The sequence below is a fragment of the Pempheris klunzingeri genome, chromosome 23, assembly GCF_042242105.1.
Source record: "Pempheris klunzingeri isolate RE-2024b chromosome 23, fPemKlu1.hap1, whole genome shotgun sequence".
Classification (NCBI taxonomy): Eukaryota; Metazoa; Chordata; class Actinopteri; order Acropomatiformes; family Pempheridae; genus Pempheris; species Pempheris klunzingeri.
The window spans coordinates 711,644-734,143 of NC_092034.1; the positions used below are offsets into that span (position 1 = coordinate 711,644).

Genomic DNA, 22,500 nt, shown 5'->3' on the forward strand with positions numbered 1-22,500 from the left:
TGAAACTCAGCAGAATATTTGTCTTCCAGCACATAAACAGATTCTTCGTCAGCGTCTCCACATATTTACTTATTTCCCCCTCAGACTGCAGCCTGCTGCTCCTGGAGGAACCTGCAGGAGGCGCCGCTGCACCGCTGGACCTCTTCATCTCCTCCCTGCTTCACCAGTGTCTTCATCACGTCTATAGAACCTGTTTGATGATTGATTGGTGATCAGAGTCCATTTCTACATTTATCCAATCAAACCTCATTATTAACTTACTTCTCTTACCACATCTAACCACACTGTGGACCCTCAACAACACCACCTGGACCCTCAACACCACCTGGACCCTCAGCAACACCTGGACCCTCAACAACACCACCTGGACCCTCAGCAACACCTGGACCCTCAGCAACACCTGGACCTCCTCAGCAACACCTGGACCCTCCACAACTACCTGGTGTTCCTTACTAGGACTTTGTGAGCCGGAGGAGGAGCGATGGAAAGAAGTTGTCTGTAGTGACGTTTCTCCCCTGGCCTTGGTTCGGCTGCATCAGGCTCATCACTACACTCTCTCCTAAGCTCTGAGTTGGTGGCCGGGCATGATGTTCATCCTCCCCCAGATATGGATAGCCACTGACCATATATTTGGCCTCCACATCGGTGGCAAGCCAGAACTTAATGCTGAATTTGTCTGGTTTACCTGGATGTACTAGATGAACCGACAACGCGCTCTCGTGGAGAACAGCTGCTCGTCCACGGTTAGAGCTGCTCCTGGCTTTTAGCAGGCAATGCAGTCTGTCCCACAGCAACACCTATTGTTATTTTTCTAATATTGTGTGTGTAGCAATGGGGGAATGTGAGGCATTACTGTGAAGTGTTCTGAGCTGTGTGTCTATTTAATGTATATGGTTATATAAATACAGTCTATTTACCATTTCTGCATTCGGAGTAATGGAGGTCAAAAGGACCTCATGGCGGCTCTCGGTAAAAACACTCCTTTTTTCTCTCTCTTTTATTCCAGAATCCCCAAAACACAAAAGATGATGTGTAACACACTTTTAGGAAAAGTCATTGACTGGGAGACATAGGGTTTTTATTCAAGCAGAGTTACGTGCATTTTAATAAGCAAGATTTGGCAGTTCTAGTGTTAAACAACACCTGGATCCTCGGCAACACCTGGATCCTCAGCAACACCTGGATCCTCCTGAACAACTCCTGGACCTCGTCGCTGGCCTGGGACGTCCTGTATGATCAGCGCTGTCAGTGATTTCACTCTCGTGAGTTTTCTTCTATATCAGGTAGGAAACGTGTTTTCGACTTATAGACCGTTTTGGACGGCCCAGCCTCAGATCTGAGTCTAGGACCCTCCAGGTGTCCAGGTGTTCCTTCTCCTCACCAGAGCCAGTCCTGACCTGATGGACCCCCCCCTGTTTATCAGCAGGGAGGACTGAGCGTCCCTCAGCTTGTCTCTGAACGTCCTGGTGGAGTAGTAATACAGCAGCGGGTTGACCACACTGTTGGACGCCGCCAGACACAGCGTCACCACCACGGCCCGCTGCAGCGCCACCGTGACCTCACAGTTCCAGCCGCCGCACACGGCGTGCAGGTGCAGGGATCGAATCACGTGGTAGGGCAGGAAGCACAGCAGGAAGGTCGCCGTCACCATGGTAACCAGGTGCACCGAGCGGCGTCGGCTGCAGCGGCGAGCGGCGCTGGACGGGCTGCTGCCGTGGAGTTGGAGGTCGGAGCGGGCCGTCAGGCGACGGACGATTCTGCTGTAGCAGACGATGATGGTGAGGAAAGGGAGGAGGAAGCCAAGAGCGAAGGCCACGTAGTTTAAGATCAGGACACGCCCCCAGGAGGAGGGGCTGGACGGCTCGAAGCAACGACGAAACCCCGACCTGGGAGAGAAAGCACAGGTAGGAACCTCAGACAACCAGTGAGCCGCAGCTTAAAGTGCTGAGAATAAAACGTCACTCTGCGTTTGGACGTGATGGCGTCACCATCTCAGCTGGTTTTTAAAATGTTCCGCAGAGTCTGTTTAACAAATCCAGTTAGTTTAACTAACCAACTAACTAACTAACTAACTAACCGCTGGTTGGTACTAAAGCATTCTGGGATACGTGGCGGTCAGAAGTCCCCACCTTATCTCTTCACGTTAATTAATTAATTAATTAGACTTAATTAATAAGTCTAAAGATTGATTAATTAAATACAATTAAATAATTTTAAAAAGATTAAAAACAATCTGAATGTTTTCTATGTGTTGATTTAATCTATAAAATAACTAAAACACTAAAAACCCGTCGAGTTCAGCAGGTAAAGTTTAATAAAACCTCTTCCTGTCAGGTGACCCTCACCTGTTTGTCACCCCATTGGTCAGGAAGGGGGCGGAGGCCACAGCCACAAACAGCCAGACTCCCAGACAGACCAATAGGGAGCGAGTGGGCGTGGCCAGAGTGCGGTGCTGGAGGGGGCGCGCCACGGCGAGCCAACGGAGCATGCTCAGTAGAGTGAGGAAGAGGATGCTGAGGGAGGAAGAGCGACACTTCAGTCTTTTATCTGTGTGTGAGAGTGTGTGTGTGTGTGTGTGTGTGTGTGTGTGTGAGAGTGTGTGTGTGTGTGTGTGTGTGTGTGTGTGTGTGTGTTACCTCGTGTACAGATTGACATAGAAGCCGTAGACGCACAGTCGGCACAGCCAATCAGGGAAGTCCCAGACTCCGCCCCTGAAATAATAAGCCAATCGCAGCGGGAGGGTGAGGGCGAAGCTGCCATCTGATAGGGCGAGGTTCATCATGACCACGCAGGAGGCGGAGCTTCTGGAGGGAAAACAACCAATCAGGTGAATCAGTCAGTGGATTGACTGAGAATGTTGACGGTTAAAGTCGGAAAGATTAAGTCATTTTTCAGCTTTTCAGTCGTGAAGATTTCTGATAATAATGTGAATGTATTTTCTTCACATGAGGGGGGAACCAGGAGGGAACCAGGGGGGGAACCGGGGAGGAACCAGGGGGGAACCGGGAGGGAACCAGGGGTGAACCGGGAGGGAACCAGGGGGGGAACCGGGAGGGAACCAGGGGGGGAACCAGGAGGGAACCAGGGGGGGAACCGGGGAGGAACCGGGAGGGAACCAGGGGGGGAACCAGGGGGGAACCGGGAGGGAACCAGGGGGGGAACCGGGGAGGAACCAGGAGGGAACCAGGGGGGGAACCAGGGGGGAACCAGGGGGGCGTGAACCTAACCGAACAGCGTTAAGTCTTCGTTACCATGGCGTTATCATGTGTGGTTTAGGGAGCGTTGATGCTTGAATGAGTCGCTGTTGTGCTGTTTGTCCTCAACAGGCCACCGTAGTTTTTGCCATGTTGGTCAGATTTTGTTTTGCCCGTAAGGTGAGCGCCGTTGGTCTGCACACCTGCTCATTGTTCTGGTTCGTGATCTATCAAGATTCTTTCTTCATGCTGTGTTCGTTAATTCATTTCTTCATCTTTACAGTGGACTTACTTTTAGTGTTGCATCTGATTTAACATCTTTATTTTGATACAGCGTGTCTCATTTTAATATATCAGATATTGTTGTTATGGTGAAGCAGTAAATTTGTGCCGTCTCAGCCATAAATCTCCATTTAACACCGCAGCAAACGTCCAACATGAGAGAACAGTAATCAAAGATAATGTGCAGCTCTAACGGTTGTTCTGTACTTTATTTTAAGTATTTTTGTCACACATGTAAATATATTTATATTTAGCAATAGCAGTTATATTTACAGTTTATATTTATATGTTTTATATTCTATCCTCTCCTTTTTCACTCTTTGGCATTCGGTGCGGATGGCAAAGCAAGATTTTCATTGTACAGGGAAACTTGTTTCTACACTGTATACATGACAGTAAACACTTTGAATCTTGAATCTTTGAATCTTGTTAGACAGAAACAGACTCGTCAGAACGGTGAATCTTTGTATTTGTGTGCGTCCTGTTGTTTAAGGTTGAGAATGAATGGAAGTCAATGGGGAGACTGGTTACCTGCGGCTGCTCTGCAGGAAAAACACCACCAGCGCTCCGATGTTGCAGACAAACGACACAGGAAACAGCAGCAGGTAGGTGTAGGTGTAGGCGCGGTACTTGAAGGCATCGTCGTCATGGAAACACGCCAACAGCGACTCCACGTCCCTCGAGGAGTTGTTGCCGCCGCCGCTGCCAATGGGAGTGTTGACCAGGTGTGCTAAAACACACACACACACACACACACACACGTACAGTATCATAACATGTTCAAATGTCAACAATCAAGATTGTGGTCTTAATTAAATGAACTAAGAAGTGAAAATGCATGGAAGTCAATGGAGCGTAGTTAAAAGAGGATTGTGGTGCTGATTAAAATAACCAGTGAGCTGCAGTTCATCACTTCATGTCAGTTAAAATAAGTTTGTTCTGCTGCTGAAGGTCGAGAGTGAATGGAAGTCAATGGAGAGACCATCTGTTATTACCGAACCCTCGTCGTCATGGGAACAGAGATACAGATGTGATCACTGTTATCATCTTCATCAGACTTTTACTAACTTAGTTATTTGTTCATTTCAAAACATTATGATGAAAGATTTTGTTCCTATAACTCGTTTTATTTTTATATAAGACATAGATTATTATATTATTTCCAGTATTCTAACCACTTATTGATCTCTGGGATATTGATCAGTTTTATTTGATAAACTTACCGTGTTAATCTTCACATTTGACATCTCCAGCAAATAGTTAATAAACAATAAATGTAGTGCAGATTTAAAGAACAGAACTAAATCTATTTAGTTACTTGACGTGTCTCCTCCTGAGCTCTGAGTGTACCTGAACACACCATACACCGTGTGTGTGTGTGTGTGTGTGTGTGTGTGGTATGTAAACCAGGCCAAACCAGTCTGCCTGTTTTAAACAAAGCTGCTTTCATAGTACAAACAGCTGCAGCAGGTCTCCTCCTCCTGCTCCTCGGCGGCCGCCTGTTTTACTGCCTGCTTATCTAATTAAATGTAAATGAGTGAATAAACGATCCTCTCTGCGCGTTGTAATTTAAGATCTCATGTATTTGATTGTGTTAAAGCGACAGCGTTTGTTCAACCTGTTGAGGGTTTGGTTCATGTCAGAGACCAAATGAAGACTAAAATGAGTGAGTGTCTGGGTGTCTGCCGCAACGAAATCTTTGTAGTGGTCCGGTCTTTATGCTAAGCTAAGCTACGCTAAGCGCAGGAGCTGCTGACTTTGGCTTCACACATACAGGACAGACATGTGGACATCTGTCTCAGCAAGACAGCGAAATAGAAAAAGACTGTCCTCTGGCTTTTCTCAGCAGCCGACTGTAAACAGTGTTTATATGAAAATCCCACATTTTTCCAGCGTACACAAACGCCCCGCTGCAGCTCAGCCTGATGCCTTCGACCTTTGACCCCCGCTGGCTGCTGGGAGATAGTTTACTCTAATGTTTGACCTCAGACAACATCGAACGGAAAATCCAACGCTGAGGGACACGTCGTCTGTAAATACACTAAAACATCTGCTTTTCATGAGGTCATAACAACTGGACTGTGTCTCTGTGGTCAGTCTGTGTCTCTGTGGTCAGTCAGTGTCTCTCTGTGGTCAGTCAGTGTCTCTGTGGTCAGTCAGTGTCTCTCTGTGGTCAGTCAGTGTCTCTGTGGTCAGTCAGTGTCTCTCTGTGGTCAGTCAGTGTCTCTGTGGTCAGTCAGTGTCTCTCTGTGGTCAGTCAGTGTCTCTGTGGTCAGTCAGTGTCTCTCTGTGGTCAGTCAGTGTCTCTCTGTGGTCAGTCAGTGTCTCTGTGGTCAGTCAGTGTCTCTCTGTGGTCAGTCAGTGTCTCTCTGTGGTCAGTCAGTGTCTCTGTGGTCAGTCAGTGTCTCTCTGTGGTCAGTCAGTGTCTCTGTGGTCAGTCAGTGTCTCTCTGTGGTCAGTCAGTGTCTCTGTGGTCAGTCAGTGTCTCTCTGTGGTCAGTCAGTGTCTCTGTGGTCAGTCAGTGTCTCTCTGTGGTCAGTCAGTGTCTCTGTGGTCAGTCAGTGTCTCTCTGTGGTCAGTCAGTGTCTCTGTGGTCAGTCAGTGTCTCTGTGGTCAGTCAGTGTCTCTGTGGTCAGTCAGTGTCTCTGTGGTCAGTCAGTGTCTCTCTGTGGTCAGTCAGTGTCTCTGTGGTCAGTCAGTGTCTCTCTGTGGTCAGTCAGTGTCTCTGTGGTCAGTCAGTGTCTCTCTGTGGTCAGTCAGTGTCTCTGTGGTCAGTCAGTGTCTCTCTGTGGTCAGTCAGTGTCTCTCTGTGGTCAGTCAGTGTCTCTGTGGTCAGTCAGTGTCTCTCTGTGGTCAGTCAGTGTCTCTCTGTGGTCAGTCAGTGTCTCTGTGGTCAGTCAGTGTCTCTCTGTGGTCAGTCAGTGTCTCTGTGGTCAGTCAGTGTCTCTCTGTGGTCAGTCAGTGTCTCTGTGGTCAGTCAGTGTCTCTCTGTGGTCAGTCAGTGTCTCTGTGGTCAGTCAGTGTCTCTCTGTGGTCAGTCAGTGTCTCTGTGGTCAGTCAGTGTCTCTCTGTGGTCAGTCAGTGTCTCTGTGGTCAGTCAGTGTCTCTCTGTGGTCAGTCAGTGTCTCTCTGTGGTCAGTCAGTGTCTCTCTGTGGTCAGTCAGTGTCTCTGTGGTCAGTCAGTGTCTCTGTGGTCAGTCAGTGTCTCTCTGTGGTCAGTCAGTGTCTCTCTGTGGTCAGTCAGTGTCTCTGTGGTCAGTCAGTGTCTCTCTGTGGTCAGTCAGTGTCTCTGTGGTCAGTCAGTGTCTCTCTGTGGTCAGTCAGTGTCTCTGTGGTCAGTCAGTGTCTCTCTGTGGTCAGTCAGTGTCTCTGTGGTCAGTCAGTGTCTCTCTGTGGTCAGTCAGTGTCTCTCTGTGGTCAGTCAGTGTCTCTGTGGTCAGTCAGTGTCTCTGTGGTCAGTCAGTGTCTCTCTGTGGTCAGTCAGTGTCTCTCTGTGGTCAGTCAGTGTCTCTGTGGTCAGTCAGTGTCTCTCTGTGGTCAGTCAGTGTCTCTGTGGTCAGTCAGTGTCTCTCTGTGGTCAGTCAGTGTCTCTGTGGTCAGTCAGTGTCTCTCTGTGGTCAGTCAGTGTCTCTCTGTGGTCAGTCAGTGTCTCTGTGGTCAGTCAGTGTCTCTCTGTGGTCAGTCAGTGTCTCTGTGGTCAGTCAGTGTCTCTCTGTGGTCAGTCAGTGTCTCTGTGGTCAGTCAGTGTCTCTCTGTGGTCAGTCAGTGTCTCTGTGGTCAGTCAGTGTCTCTCTGTGGTCAGTCAGTGTCTCTGTGGTCAGTCAGTGTCTCTCTGTGGTCAGTCAGTGTCTCTGTGGTCAGTCAGTGTCTCTCTGTGGTCAGTCAGTGTCTCTGTGGTCAGTCAGTGTCTCTGTGGTCAGTCAGTGTCTCTCTGTGGTCAGTCAGTGTCTCTGTGGTCAGTCAGTCTCTCTGTGGTCAGTCAGTGTCTCTCTGTGGTCAGTCAGTGTCTCTGTGGTCAGTCAGTGTCTCTGTGGTCAGTCAGTGTCTCTCTGTGGTCAGTCAGTGTCTCTGTGGTCAGTCAGTGTCTCTCTGTGGTCAGTCAGTGTCTCTGTGGTCAGTCAGTCTCTCTGTGGTCAGTCAGTGTCTCTCTGTGGTCAGTCAGTGTCTCTGTGGTCAGTCAGTGTGTCTCTGTGGTCAGTCAGTCTCTCTGTGGTCAGTCAGTGTCTCTGTGGTCAGTCAGTGTCTCTCTGTGGTCAGTCAGTCTCTCTGTGGTCAGTCAGTGTCTCTCTGTGGTCAGTCAGTGTCTCTCTGTGGTCAGTCAGTCTCTCTGTGGTCAGTCAGTGTCTCTGTGGTCAGTCAGTGTCTCTCTGTGGTCAGTCAGTGTCTCTCTGTGGTCAGTCAGTGTCTCTGTGGTCAGTCAGTGTCTCTGTGGTCAGTCAGTGTCTCTGTGGTCAGTCAGTGCCTCTGTGGTCGTATTAGAATAGAATTAGAATATTTATTAATCCTTCAAAGGAAATGACTTAGTCACGGCAGCAGTACAGACAGACAGACAGACAGACAGACAGACAGACAGACACTTAAGGCACAAAAACAACAGTAAAAAAGGAAACAACCTATGGAAATATAAAATATGTACAATCTAAGATAGAATAATAAAACAAGACTAGTTTACAATACAGAGACACAGACAGGTTGTGAAAACCTCCAGATGTCCAGTAGAAGCTGCTGTGGAGCAGAGACAGAGAAACACTGAGCAGGACGCCGTCTGACGGCTGCTGCTGCGTTCAGTGTCTCTTCTGATCAGTTTGTTTCTTTGTCTATTCTAAGTCTATTCATGTCGCCCTGTTTGACTGTTCAGACAATCTAACGCGCTTTATCATTTGATGGTTTTATGATCTTAACGTGTTCCATCTCGTTCTTGTTTGCTTCGGCTCGCTCGGGATCACAGGAGGATCGAGTGTTTATCCGTTTCACAAAGAAATCACCAGAGTTTTTCAAAGGTGTCTAGAAAGGTTTAGAGAACAGAACAGAGCACCAAGAAACCACAAGTTAACCAAACTGAGCACCATTTAAGGCCTTGAATTTGGAGCATGAAATCCAAGGCTTCTCCAGGATCTTAGTCGGAGCTGAAAGGTCAAGTTTTTCCCCCAAACGTCACCGTCAGTCACTTTTAGTTGGAAAGCTTTCACTCACCGCTCATCCTGTCACAGCTTCATCTCTCCGGATGCTCTTTCATCCGTCTGCTCATCCTCCCTCCGTCCCTCTGCTTTTATTTCTGTTCAGCGCCGTCGTTCAGCATTCAAATCCCACTGTGAGACTGTTTGTGGGTGTGTTGGCAGGACTTCCATGGAAGTAGGCGTACGCACACACACACACACACACACACACACACACGCCCAGGCAGCAAGCCAAACCACAATCAGTAGTTCCTCATTTTATGCGCTCTAAACCCTCTGGACCAGTCTGATGCTCTTATTTTAACACTGAGTAACATGAGGATGTTTCCAACACATGATATTACAATGTGTGTCTAATACATCTTCACATGATGACACGCAGGAAAGAAGATCTAAGGAAACTTATGTCTTAAAAAGTCCAACTGAAATGAAGCTCATTTTTATGATAACAATCATAACAATAATATATTATTATAATGAATATTATATATAATAATATTCATGTGACGTCTGTGATCGGTCCTTCGCTTTCAAACAGCAGCTGAGGATTCACAGCAGGACCCACACAGGTGAGAAGCCTCATGGTCTTTATCCCACACAAGCTGCATCACTCTTATTATTATTATTATTATTATTATTATTATTATTACTACGCCTGTCAGGTTTGTGGGAAGCTCTTTGTTACTCCTGGAAATGTGAAGGAACACTCGGACAGAGACCGATCGTACCTCTGCGACGTTTGCTGCAAAGCGTTCCACAGCTGAAGGTTCGCCTGAAAACACACAGCGAGGAGAAGATCATAAGGAAGGGAAGGGATTGTCCTCTCAGGGAGCTCTGGTGAGACACATGATGATCCACACCGGAGAGAGACCGTACGAATGCTCGGAGTGTGGACGAAGCTTCAACAGCAGAAGTATTCTCAGGGTTTGTGGGAAGACGTGCTCTCGCAAAGAGCACCTGACGGTCCACATGAGGACGCACAACGGGGAGAGACCGTACAACTGTAGCGTCTGTGACAAAGCCTTCTCTCAAAGCCACTGTCTGAAAACACACCTGCATTTTAACGTGTGTGACGGCCTCGCTGACGCGTCTGCTACCCTGCTGACCTTTGTTAACTTATGTTGTGTTAATAAATATCTCCCTGCTACTTTTGGTGTGGACTCTCTCCTTTGTTGCAGCCTGAGAGCCGGGGTTGTAACATGAAATATAAACTTCTACGCTGATGATGTCCAGCTCTACTTTACCTCCAAATCCCTCACCAACTGTCTCACTGAAAACAAATCCTGGATGCAAGAACACTTCATCAAACTGAACCGACACTCTTCTGGGTTTAAAGCCCAGTTTAAAGTCTTGGGACGTTACATGTGCCCACCAGATTTAAAACATGAGGTGAAACATACCGTTAGGGCTTTTGAGTGTTCTCGAGCCCTCTTGCCACACCCACGACATATTTTAGCACCTCAGTGCTACAATAGCATCCAGTTAATGCGTCACCATGGAAACAACATTTGATAAAAGCTCTGAGGCTTTCCTTTGAAGCATTTTCAACATCTTAAACTTTTCTGTCATTTGCTGCTGCCAGCAGGTGGCGCTATGGCTGTGAGTCCTACTGAGGTGTTACAACCACTTCCTGTTTCTCACTCACAGTTCAAGGAAAACTGGAGCTTTATGACCACAAAGAGACAGAAAACCACAAATAAATCACAAAAAACCAGCAGCTACACAACGACTACAAAAGGACACACAGCAACTCTACTGAGACCAAAAGAACGACCACAGAAACACAGTTTTGTTATTGGGCCTCATTCAGGTGGGGACTGATTAATTTAATTCATTATATTGCATCAGTTAAGACAGTCACAACATTTTCAGTGTGCGGTCCTTCCTGAACCTGTAATGGTGCTTTTCCACCACACAGTTTCAGCTCCACTGGGTTCGGGTGGTTGTCCACTACAGTAGTGTACCTCCTCACAGTGGGGGGGTCGTCACAGCGAGGCGGCCTGAAACTCCAGTGGCTCATTTGTAAGCAGCACAAACACAAACACAACTGAGGACCTGGAGAGTTTGGTTTGTGGAGCCGTTCTCCTCGTTCACAGGAGTAATAAAAACACCCCGTCGCTCTCAAGACTCATCCAGTGACGTCACTCCCCGATTGGCCAATTTTAGTACCTGGTGGGAAACCAGACCAGACCAGACCAACCAAACCGAGTCGAGTCGAGTCGAGTCGAGTCGAGTCGGTCCTAGTGGAAAAGCACCATGTTAGCCGTTAAAGCTGGAGCTCTACAGTGAAGAACAGACTTAATGTCCATCTTCACAGTCGACCTACCTTTAGCGCCACCTGCCGCCTGTTTAAGATAGTTCACTTTCCTGTTTGGTTGATGTTTCCGCCCGGACAGTATTTGTGGCTGCGCCAACATCCGGTGGACTACTTCCGGGACTGACGTTCCCGCTTATTCCTGTCGGGAGCGACGGAGCCAGCATGGAGGCTGAGGCCGGACTCACGAGCATCTCCGCCGCCGGCATGCTGAGGGGGGTCGTGGCCGAGCAGCTGACCAGGGCCGCGCAGGAGATCTTCGCGGTGGTGGAGAGGACCGTGGTCGGGTACGAGGAGGAGGCGGCGGGCCTGAGGCGGGAGGTGGACCGGCAGAGGAGGCAGCTGGAGGCGCTGCTGCAGCCGGACATCAAACTGGAGACACCAGGTTGGAGTGGTCGCGCTGGCAATGACGAACTCCGTTGACTAAAGTGTTAATTTAACGTATTACTACTAATACGGGGAGCTGGAGCGCGTTTGTTTTGAATGTCAGGACTGAAGACTTCCTCCACCACTAGCTGCATTTATCTTTAACTGTAGCTCCAGTGTTTTCAACCCTGGGCCCCCTTTGTACTTATCATGGTGTCTACATGTCTGATGTGTACCAAAAAGTGTTAGAATTGGTCTTTTAGATCGCCTCAGCCGACAGCCGCCTAAAATTACTGTTTTTTTCAATGGAGTCTGGTGTGTGTCGAGAGAGTGCTCTAACAGCTGTTTCTCGTTAAACAAAAGGATCTTACAGGTTTATCTTGTTTAAATAAGTTAAATGATCACTTCTGTATTTTTAAACCTAGGCCCTGTCTGTCCACATCCTGGTGTCTAAACTGGTAGGTACTAAAAGTGTTGGAACTGGTCCAATAGATCACAGTAGATCCACTAAAAGAGCTTGTTTGATCCACTGACTGGCTCAGAGTGTTATTCTAAGTGTGTGACAGCATCATGGAAAGGATCCCTACAGAGAGAGACCTGGAAGATCCTTTTGGTTTAACCACAAACAGCACACACACCAGACTACATTCACTAAAACAGGGGTTTTAGAGCTGCTGCCTCCATCAGTCAGTGTGTTTGTGTTATTGTGTGATAAAGAGTTATTTTGCATCAGAACTAATGTGTTCAAACACAAAACTACACATACTCTCCCATGGAATCACTGATGAACACACGTATATATTGTGTTTCCTTTTATTAACATTTAAAAGTGTTTTAGCAAAGTAGTGGGAAGTCTGATGTAATTATCTAGTTTCCATTGATTAACAAAACAAATCCTGTCTTTCTCTGATCCAGATGACCAGTTTCCCATCTGTGAGACAGCAGCAGGAGGAGGAGGAGGAGGAGGACTCCCTGAAGAGGAAGAGCAGCAGAAATATGAGCCAGGTCCGTCTTTAGATCCACTGTAACATGAACACGAGTCTCATCCAGCAGGATTAAAGAGAGTTTTGATGGACTGTGACCTCACGTGTGTCCAGGTGAGGAGGACAGCCGCTACCCGGAGGTCCAGATGGACGATGGTGATGAAGATGATAAAGAGGAGGATCAGGAGCATCTCTCACATCCTGATCATGAAGCAGCATTAAGGTAACGAGGCTCTTTCCTGTAAAACACTTCAGGTTCACAGTAGAAGGTGTTTTGATGATGTCATACAGGTGTCAGGTGTGTCCCCCACCTGACACCTGTATGACATCATGACCTCTCACTCGTGGTCTAAAGCTGCGCTTCCACCAAACACAAAATATTGTCCTGGCGTTTGATCACCAGATCGGAACATTCAGCACCTCGACCGTCACCACGTTCCTCCTCTTTCAGGTCATCGACGCCCAGAGTTCGGCCTGACAGGAGCAGTGCTGCCAGACCTCAGAGCAGCGAGCCTCAGGAACATGTGGACCTCAGGATCTGCGTCCTGGAGGAGTCGGAGATGGAAGTGCTGCCAAACAGCGGTAAGTTTGGGTTTGACTCTGAGCGCTTGGCTGCAGGCTGTCACGTCACTTCCTGTTTCCTGTCACCACGCAGCGAAGCAGAAAAGGCCACAAGAAACAGTCTGTAAAGACACACTGTGAAGGTTTTCACTCCGTTTGGCCCGAAAATGCCCAAAGTACAGGATAGGAGGAAGAAAAGAAGACGTCCACTTTGTTTCCAGTTGGGGACTCGACATGTCGTCCTCGTCCGTCCACACTATGATGTGCTAGCTAGTGCAACAGCTCAATGAAAAGACAGGACGTGGTCGTAGTGCAGTTCCTTCAGTTTGGATGACCGTGGCTCAGGTGGACTTAACCAAGTGTGACCTCAGCGTTCGCCCCACGTCTCAGTCCGCACTACTTCTGCTGCACATCTGCCTGCGACGGCCAACCTGAGAAACAGGCTGCTCTGGGTGACGTGTTCCTGTGCAGCATTTCACATGTGAAGGGTGATGAAGACTGGGCTGACAGGGTGATGAAGACTGAGCTGACAGGGTGATGTAGACTGAGCTGACAGGGTGATGAAGACTGAGCTGACAGGGTGATGAAGACTGGGCTGACAGGGTGATGAAGACTGAGCTGACAGGGTGATGAAGACTGAGCTGACAGGGTGATGTAGACTGAGCTGACAGGGTGATGTAGACTGAGCTGACAGGGTGATGAAGACTGAGCTGACAGGGTGATGAAGACTGGGCTGACAGGGTGATGAAGACTGGGCTGACAGGGTGATGTAGACTGAGCTGACAGGGTGATGTAGACTGAGCTGACAGGGTGATGTAGACTGAGCTGACAGGGTGATGTAGACTGAGCTGACAGGGTGATGAAGACTGAGCTGACAGGGTGATGAAGACTGGGCTGACAGGGTGATGAAGACTGGGCTGACAGGGTGATGTAGACTGGGCTGACAGGGTGATGAAGACTGGGCTGACAGGGTGATGAAGACTGGGCTGACAGGGTGATGAAGACTGGGCTGACAGGGTGATGAAGACTGGGCTGACAGGGTGATGAAGACTGGGCTGACAGGGTGATGAAGACTGAGCTGACAGGGTGATGAAGACTGGGCTGACAGGGTGATGAAGACTGGGCTGACAGGGTGATGAAGACTGAGCTGACAGGGTGATGAAGACTGGGCTGACAGGGTGATGAAGACTGAGCTGACAGGGTGATGAAGACTGAGCTGACAGGGTGATGAAGACTGAGCTGACAGGGTGATGAAGACTGAGCTGACAGGGTGATGTAGACTGAGCTGACAGGGTGATGAAGACTGAGCTGACAGGGTGATGAAGACTGAGCTGACAGGGTGATGAAGACTGAGCTGACAGGGTGATGAGGGACCCTGATGCTGAGTGGACGGATGTTGACTCACCATGTAACCGCTCACTGCACTTATTAAAGAATTATATATATATAATATTAAAGAAACCAGCGACTTGACATGAAACACTGATTTTAAAAGGGTTTTGTTGCTCTTGCTATCAGCGCTGCAGAGACTGAGTATAAGGCGTCACCATCTTGTTTTTGGGGGCCAGAAATGATGTTAATTCCTCCGATTGGTTAGGTTTAGACATCTTTTCTTATTGACTTCCATCCAATCAGACTTCTGTGAACTGAAATAACTTTGTCTTTGTGTGTCAGTGTTTCAGAAGTACCCGCTGCAGCAGGTGAGGTGTCCCTGTGACCTGCAGGAGGAGGACTTCCTGGACCTGCTGAGGTCCTCCTTCCCTCAGCTGGCCGCTCAGGAACCTTTTGACGTCTTCATGACCGACCGATCGAGGAGGCTGCATCCTCTCAGAGTGGAGACACTGACACCAGAGGAGGTCCACAGGGTCACTGGGGGCTCTGCCCTCTACATCCGACTGAAGGTACCCTGTTCCTTTATTCCTTTACTGGTCCCACGATGTTTATCTTGATCTGTTGCCTTCGTCAGTCCGTCTGTTCTGACTTCTGTGTGTCTTGTGACCAGTTGTGATGTAACAAAGCCTCCATGTTTCAGCCCCCAGACGACCAAACGTCCTCAGAAGAGTTTCATCCCTCAGTGATAGAAGATGCTGCCGACTCTCCGTCCAGTCCTGGTCACAGAAGGTACCGCTCACAGAAACATGGACGTCCAAACGACAGACTACAGCTGAATCAGTATTTCTGATTAACCTGCTTCCAATTCTTCATGTTATTGTCGCCCAGAGTTCAGTCTGACAGGAAGAGGTCCAGCAGACGTTGGACCAATCAACCAAAGAAACACATAGATCTGAAGATCCGCATCCTGGAGGACTCTCACATCCACGTGCTCTCTGCTGACGGTAGATTTATTTATTTTTTATCAATTAACAAACCCAAACAGGGAGGGGACGACATCTTTTGATGAAACAAAAGATAAAATAAATTAAAGAAGTAGAAAAGAAATATGAAAAGAAATTAAAATCCATCATGGTCACACTACGTACCTTATAAATATAAATGTCTGTTATACATGGAGGCCAAAGGTTCATCAGAGGCTCCCATGTGCTGCCAGAGTGATGCCATCCAGAGCAGCTATGTTGGTAGAAAAGGTGTCTGGGGACACTGACTTTGTAGCCTGATATCTTTTCAATTGTATTGATGAGGTCTCATGCTGTTGGAATTGGTTTCTCTGGGCTGGTCAGGTACAGGATAATGTCATCAGCATATAAGGAGACTCTGTTCTCTATATTCCCAGTGTCAGTCCCAGAGATCTCGCTGTTCGTCCGTCTGACCTCTGAGTGGCTCGGTTTCCAGTGAGAGAGCCGTTCACGCTTACCTGAGCTCCTGGTTCACTGCAGGACTTGATCCACCAGATACGTCGGTCACCTCCGTTAGGTTTCTGCGGGACGGAAAATAAGTAGCGCTGCTCGATCCCGTCGGACGCTTTCTCTGCATCAGACCAACACAGTTGCAGATGGGTTGTGTAGGAGTGAGGGGTCAGTGACGTCAGATAGCCTGTGGATGTGACCTGTAGCACGCTGTGCCTGAACAGAGCCGGACTGGTCCGGGTTCATGAACTGGGGCAGTAAATTGAGCGAACTTGGACAGAATGAAGAACAATCTGCTGTCTTCACTGATCCAGGGAGGAGTCAGAGAAATCTGTGAGCACGAGCATAAAGAAACGTGGTTTCATTTGAGGCCAGAAGGCCTTTCTATACTTCTGCCGGGGACCCGTCCCACCCTGGAGCTTACCTTCCTCCTCTGGGGGGCAAAGGTACCTTTTCTAAGAACATGCTTATATCTGATTCTGAGGCGTGTAACTGAGTATTTTACTGTTCAAAGATTCAGTCAGTCAGGAACATCGCCAAGAATGTCAGCTGTTGTCTTCAGTTTGAGCTCAGGCTGACCTTCCTCCGAATGTGTCTTTGTGTGTCAGTGTTTCAGAAGTACCCGCTGCAGCAGGTGAGGTGTCCCTGTGACCTGCAGGAGGAGGACTTCCTGGACCTGCTGAGGTCCTCCTTCCCTCAGCTGGCCGCTCAGGAATCTTTTGACGTCTTCATGACCGACCAATCGAGGAGGCTGCATCCACTCAGAGTGGAGACACTGACACCAGAGGAGGTCCACAGGGTCACTGGGGGCTCTGCCCTCTACATCCGACTGAAGGTACCATGTTCCTTTATTCCTTTATTGGTCCCACGATGTTTATCTTGATCTGTTGCCTTCGTCAGTCCGTCTGTTCTGACTTCTATGTGTCTTGTGACCAGTTGTGATGTAACAAAGCCTCCATGTTTCAGCCCCCAGACGACCAAACGTCCTCAGAAGAGTTTCATCCCTCAGTGAGAGAAGATGCTGCCGACTCTCCGTCCAGTCCTGGTCACAGAAGGTACCGCTCACAGAAACATGGACGTCCAAACGACAGACTACAGCTGAATCAGTATTTCTGATTAACCTGCTTCCAATTCTTCATGTTATTGTCGCCCAGAGTTCAGTCTGACAGGAAGAGGTCCAGCAGACGTTGGACCAATCAACCAAAGAAACACATAGATCTGAAGATCCGCATCCTGGAGGACTCTCACATCCACGTGCTCTCTGCTGACGGTAGATTCAGTCAGTCAGGAACATCACCAAACATTTCAGCTGTGTCAGCTGTTGTCTTCAGTTTGAGCTCAGGCTGACCTTCCTCCGAATGTGTCTTTGTGTCAGTGTTTCAGAAGTACCCGCTGCAGCAGGTGAGGTGTCCCTGTGACCTGCAGGAGGAGGACTTCCTGGACCTGCTGAGGTCCTCCTTCCCTCAGCTGGCCGCTCAGGAACCTTTTGACGTCTTCATGACCGACCGATCGAGGAGGCTGCATCCTCTCAGAGTGGAGACACTGACACCAGAGGAGGTCCACAGGGTCACTGGGGGCTCTGCCCTCTACATCCGACTGAAGGTACCCTGTTCCTTTATTCCTTTATTGGTCCCACGATGTTTATCTTGATCTGTTGCCTTCGTCAGTCCGTCTGTTCTGACTTCTGTGTGTCTTGTGACCAGTTGTGATGTAACAAAGCCTCCATGTTTCAGCCCCCAGACGACCAAACGTCCTCAGAAGAGTTTCATCCCTCAGTGAGAGAAGATGCTGCCGACTCTCCGTCCACTCCTGGTCACACCAGACCGAACACGAGGTCAGGAGGAAAGAAAAAGAGCTGCTTGATGATCAATAATTTTGTACCTACAGGCCAAACAAAATGAATAACTAATCAAATGTTATTGTCGCCCAGAGTTCAGTCTGACGGGAGGAGGTCCAGCAGACGTTGGACCCGTCAAGCAAAGAAACGCATATATCTGAAGATCCGCATCCTGGAGGACTCTCAGATTGACACGCTCACACCCAAAGGTGAATCTAAAGTCGGTATTCAGATGTGCATGAAGTACACGTGGGTATCACTGAAGTTTTGCTTTTGGTGACGCGGTACGTTTGAATATAAAAGTCAGTCAAAGCAGGAAGTGAGACGGTTGAGTTCATCAGCTTGTCCTTGTGGAGCTGAGGGGGTGGAGACTTCTCACAGGGACAGGTAGTGCAGACTTTCTACAAACTGAACAATAGATCGATTAATGGAAGCTAATGGAGCTGCAGTGGTTCAGTGACCTCACCAACTCCAACGGTCCTGAGTGTAGATGACTGATCAGTCAAATCTTTGTGTCCCAGTGTTTCAGAAGTACCCGCTGCAGGAGCTGAGGTGTCCCTGTGGCCTGCAGGAGGAGGACTTCCTGGACCTGCTGAGGTCCTCCTTCCCTCAGCTGGCCGCTCAGGAATCGTTTGACTTCTTCTCAGCCGACCGGTCGAAGAGGCTGGATCCACTCAGAGTGGAGACAGTGACACCGGAGAAGGTCCACAGGGTCACCGGGAGGTCTGCCCTCTACATCCGACTGAAGGTGTGCACACTGCTCTCATCTCCTGAACCAGATCCTGGTGTTTCCTGCTCCTGTTTCCAGGAACCTTTCTCAGCTTGTGTGTGTGTTTGCTAACTGAAGACTATGTCAGCATGTGGATCAACTGGAGCAGCTTCCAGTCCAGCTGTGGGTCACATCTGTGTGTCACGACCTGATGGATGGAAACTAGAAGTCAAACTATCAGTTTGTAAAAGAATAAAAGTGCTCAGACACAGGAAGGTTGTCTTTGCTATCAGAACCATGTTGCTGCTCTTTGGTGGAAAAGTGACTGTGGAATAAAACTGTTGCAGGAGCGAGAGGACGTCCAGGAGGAGCAGGAGGAGGAGGAGGAGGAGGACGTCCAGGAGGAGGAGGAGGAGGAGGACGTCCAGGAGGAGGAGGAGGAGGACGTCCAGGAGGAGGAGGAGGAGGACGTCCAGGAGGAGGAGGAGGAGGAGGAGGAGGAGGAGGAGGAGGAGGAGGAGGAGGAGGAGGACGAGGACGTCCAGGAGGAGGAGGAGGAGGAGGAGGAAGAGGAGGAGGATCATCCTGTGGATGCTGCTGAAGGTTCTTCATCCACGTCTGAGGGAACAAAGCTGAGCACAAGACGGTGAGTCAGGAGAGTCGACGTTCCCAAACTTGTTCCTCTCAGTGTGATCGGTGACCGACTGGAGAGTCTGAATCTGATCTGAAGGGATCAAAGGTTATTTTTACTGTGCACCAGATGTTTCTGGTGGAGCAGCGTGTCCTCCTGCTGAGCATGAATGTATTTTAAATCCTTCATGTTTCTCTTCCATCCACACCGTTAGAGAGGGCCGGAACAGTCCAGAACCGGGTCGCTGCTTTATTCCAAAAGATGCGACAGAGTCTCTGTTGCAGCTTCTCGTCCTGACTGATCCTGGCATCATTAATAACTGATGAAGCTCCTGCTGCTGGGATTCTTTTGTTCCAGTTAAATTAGTGAATGTTTGTTCTGTGCAGCATTACTATTTTAAATAAAATGTTTACTTTTATACCGTTTTATTCGTGTAATGTCTTCCAAAGCTCCATCAGACGCTGTGATGTAACTCTCCTGTCGTAGATTTGGAGTAACTAAGACAAAGCTTAGTATCTACATCTGTGGCCATGACCTGCACCTGACCTCTAAAATGTAATAAATCTGAATCAGCTTCTCTGAAACTAGCTGCTGTAGCTCTGCTGTGTGTCTGCAGAGTCTCTCACTGATCCCACAGCCTCTCTGTTCTGTCCAGCAGCTCCACTGCACCACCTGAGGACATGGAAGCGGAGGAAGGCGGCGACGACGAGAATCGAGTCAAAACAAGGAGAAGGACGGTGAAGCGGTCGCCTGTGGAGGCGTCGGCTGACGCCGGCGACGCTCCTCTGCGCTGTAAAGCCTGCTGGGTGCGGCTCAAGACAACGGCCGCCCAGATTAAACACGCCTGGAGCCACGTGGACGATCCAGAAAGGCTTTGCGGGGTGTGCGGGGAACATTCAGAGGAGCTGAGGAGTCACCTTCAAAAACACAAGAAGACGCTCGGCTGCAACGTCTGTGGAAAGACCTTCTTGTCCATCAGTGGCCTGAAGGGACACGTCGCCCGGCACGAAGACCGGACGCCCCACCAATGTCAGGTTTGCCACAAAATATTTGCTCAGCTGTCGGTGTTCGTTGATCACAAGCAGGTCCACGCGGCGGACACGCTGCACAAATGTGATCTGTGCCGAAAATCCTTTGTTTCAAAGTTGGAGCTGGCCTGTCACAGGTCGACCCACACGGACAGGAAGCTGTACGCCAGCGACACGGGCGGCAAACCCGTCCGCAGCCGGGCGCTTTTCTCCCGACACACCGCGAGGCACTCGGCCAGACTGACGCCACTCAGGTGTGGAGTGTGCGGCCAGACATTTAACTCAAACTACAGGTTAGAGATCCACCTGAGGAACCACGCCGGGAAGAGAACGCACGCTTGCACTAAATGCAGCAAGCAGTTCCTGCGCAGGGCTCATCTTTGGGCTCACAGGAGGGTCCACGGCAGGGAGAGACTGCACCACTGTCCGGTCTGTAACGTGGCCTTCAGTCAGATCCGCAGTGTGCAAAGACACATGACGACCCACCACTGTCAGCTGCCCCCCCGCAAGACCACCGCTGCCGCTCAGAGTCTGACTAAAAGAATGATCGAGCACTGACGGTGTAGTGAAGTCAGGCGGCCTTATTCTCTGTTTATACTGTGAAACCTGCTTAAAATGTGCCGCAGCGCTCGATGCTAAGCGCACGACCAAACGGCTGGATTTTATTTTTTTAATGTCAAGAGACCCTCTGAAAAGACGGAGACAGGTTCATCCACCTCTCAGTACGTTCTGGCTCCGTGTACGTAGCTTCATGTTTAAAAGGGGCTCGTTCTTGTGAAAGATGTTTGATTTTACAGGATGTTTTTAAAGTTTCAGTGTGCGGGATTAAGCCAAGCCTTGCCAAGCGTGTAGGGAAAACTACGGTGGCCCACGAGGATATTCGCTCCTTTTCTTTTTCTTCAGTTAAATAATAAGTCTGATGGTTTGTCACAACACAAAATGGTCTCCTTCTGTTCACTTCTTCTCGTCCTCTAAACGAAGCGTTAGCACCACCAAATTCAAGCTGCCACTTCACAGTTTAAGTGCGTGCGGCCCAGTTTGTCCCTTCTGGGCCACCATAGTAACATGGTGGACTCCATGGAGGCGGACCCGTGTAGATATAAAGGACTCATTCTAATATAACGAACACGCAAAAACTCAGATTATAGATTAGAAACTACTGAAAACATGACTGAATATGATGTTCCACTTCTGCTATAATAGATAGGTATAATAGAGCCTTTCTAAATCCTACACACTGCTCCTTTAAATCAGTTTTAAAGTGAAGCTGTTTCAGTGAAAGTTGTGTATTTAACCTTTTATTGATTGGATGTTATTGAATTTAGCATTGAGGCAGTGTCTTAAGAGAGAAATCTAACGAAGGTGGAAGTTTATTCTAAATGTCCTGTTGTTTTGAGTGGAGCGTTGATTCACCCTGTTTGTACTCGTTTTCTTGTTACTGTTTAAACGTCTTTAACTGCTTATTTGTCTTTTTGACATTTTACTGCTCAGCCAACACGATCACTGATCAGCCAATACGATCACTGATCAGCCAACACGATCACTGATCAGCCAATACGATCACTGATCAGCCGACACGATCACTGATCAGCCGACACGATCACTGATCAGCCGACACGATCACTGATCAGCCAACACGATCACTGATCAGCCAATACGATCACTGATCAGCCAATACGATCACTGATCAGCCGACACGATCACTGATCAGCCGACACGATCACTGATCAGCCGACACGATCACTGATCAGCCGACACGATCACTGATCAGCCGACACGATCACTGATCAGCCGACACGATCACTGATCAGCCAATACGATCACTGATCAGCCAATACGATCACTGATCAGCCAACACGATCACTGATCAGCCAACACGATCACTGATCAGCCAACACGATCATTGATCAGCCAATACGATCATTGATCAGCCAACACGATCACTGATCAGCCAACACGATCATTGATCAGCCAACACGATCATTGATCAGCCAATACGATCACTGATCAGCCAATAAGTTCATTGATCAGCCAATACGATCGCTGCTGATACTTTAATTACATTTAGCTGGTCGTGCTTGTGTACGTTGTGGTTTTGCTCCTTTTCCAGATGTAAATGTTCTCAGAACATTTTGAATGAGCGTTCAGGTCAAACTAAGAGCAGATATTCTGGTTGTAACCTTTATTATCAGCCTGCACACTATTATTATTGATGCTTTTTATCATTTTAACTCATTATGTTCGACCTTACAAGAGCACCATCACTGTTTTAACCCATAAGAACCCTTTTCTCCTTTAAGTGAAATTATGGGGGAAATAAAACCGACTGAATGGACGACAAGGACAGATGAAGTAGTACCTTTTTATATATATACACATTCTTTTGATTCAACAGATCCATTAAAGGTTTGTATGTGATGTAAATCTTGTAATATCTTTTTGTGTGGGATGGAAATTTTCACTCAACAACGATTCTAACGTGCACCGTTAATTAATGGTGTTATTGGTGGGAGGAGGAGGAGCGCAGGCAGAGCCGTCTTCATGGTGGAGATGATGATGATGATGATGATGATGATGATGATGATGCTCTAACACAGACAGACAGACAGACAGA

The 22,500-nt window shown here is 48.5% G+C and overlaps 2 protein-coding genes across 2 annotated transcripts; one reads left to right on the plus strand and one right to left on the minus strand.

The window, feature by feature from the left end:
• Positions 1–1,061: 1,061 nt before the first annotated feature.
• On the minus strand, positions 1,062–8,717 carry LOC139223301 (cysteinyl leukotriene receptor 2-like). Its single transcript, XM_070855280.1, has 5 exons — positions 8,670–8,717; positions 4,008–4,206; positions 2,637–2,804; positions 2,346–2,513; positions 1,062–1,886 (listed from the first exon to the last, which is right to left on the minus strand). The coding sequence occupies exons 1-5, from the start codon at positions 8,674–8,676 to the stop codon at positions 1,343–1,345; spliced, it is 1,086 nt and encodes a 361-aa protein (XP_070711381.1). The 5' UTR covers positions 8,677–8,717; the 3' UTR covers positions 1,062–1,342.
• A 2,373-nt stretch (positions 8,718–11,090) lies between these two features.
• Positions 11,091–22,304, plus strand: LOC139223168 (uncharacterized). Its single transcript, XM_070855140.1, has 17 exons — positions 11,091–11,352; positions 12,249–12,338; positions 12,431–12,539; positions 12,768–12,898; positions 14,552–14,778; positions 14,910–14,998; positions 15,098–15,213; positions 16,290–16,516; positions 16,648–16,736; positions 16,836–16,951; positions 17,057–17,283; positions 17,415–17,515; positions 17,612–17,727; positions 18,040–18,266; positions 18,575–18,649; positions 18,737–18,873; positions 19,517–22,304. Exons 1-17 carry the CDS (start codon positions 11,133–11,135, stop codon positions 20,442–20,444), a joined length of 3,225 nt encoding a protein of 1,074 aa, XP_070711241.1. The 5' UTR covers positions 11,091–11,132; the 3' UTR covers positions 20,445–22,304.
• Positions 22,305–22,500: the final 196 nt, after the last annotated feature.

Coding starts and splice junctions, on each gene's coding strand:
- LOC139223168 (XM_070855140.1), top strand. CDS start 11,133: ATGGAGGCTGAGGCCGGACTCACGAGCATCTCCGCCGCCGGCATGCTG. Junction 17,516..17,611: donor CACACCAGACCGAACACGAG/GTCAGGAGGAAA, acceptor ATTGTCGCCCAG/AGTTCAGTCTGACGGGAGGA. Junction 17,728..18,039: donor TGACACGCTCACACCCAAAG/GTGAATCTAAAG, acceptor TTTGTGTCCCAG/TGTTTCAGAAGTACCCGCTG.
- LOC139223301 (XM_070855280.1), bottom strand. Junction 2,805..4,007: donor TTCCTGCAGAGCAGCCGCAG/GTAACCAGTCTC, acceptor TTTTCCCTCCAG/AAGCTCCGCCTCCTGCGTGG. Junction 1,887..2,345: donor ACCAATGGGGTGACAAACAG/GTGAGGGTCACC, acceptor TTTCTCTCCCAG/GTCGGGGTTTCGTCGTTGCT.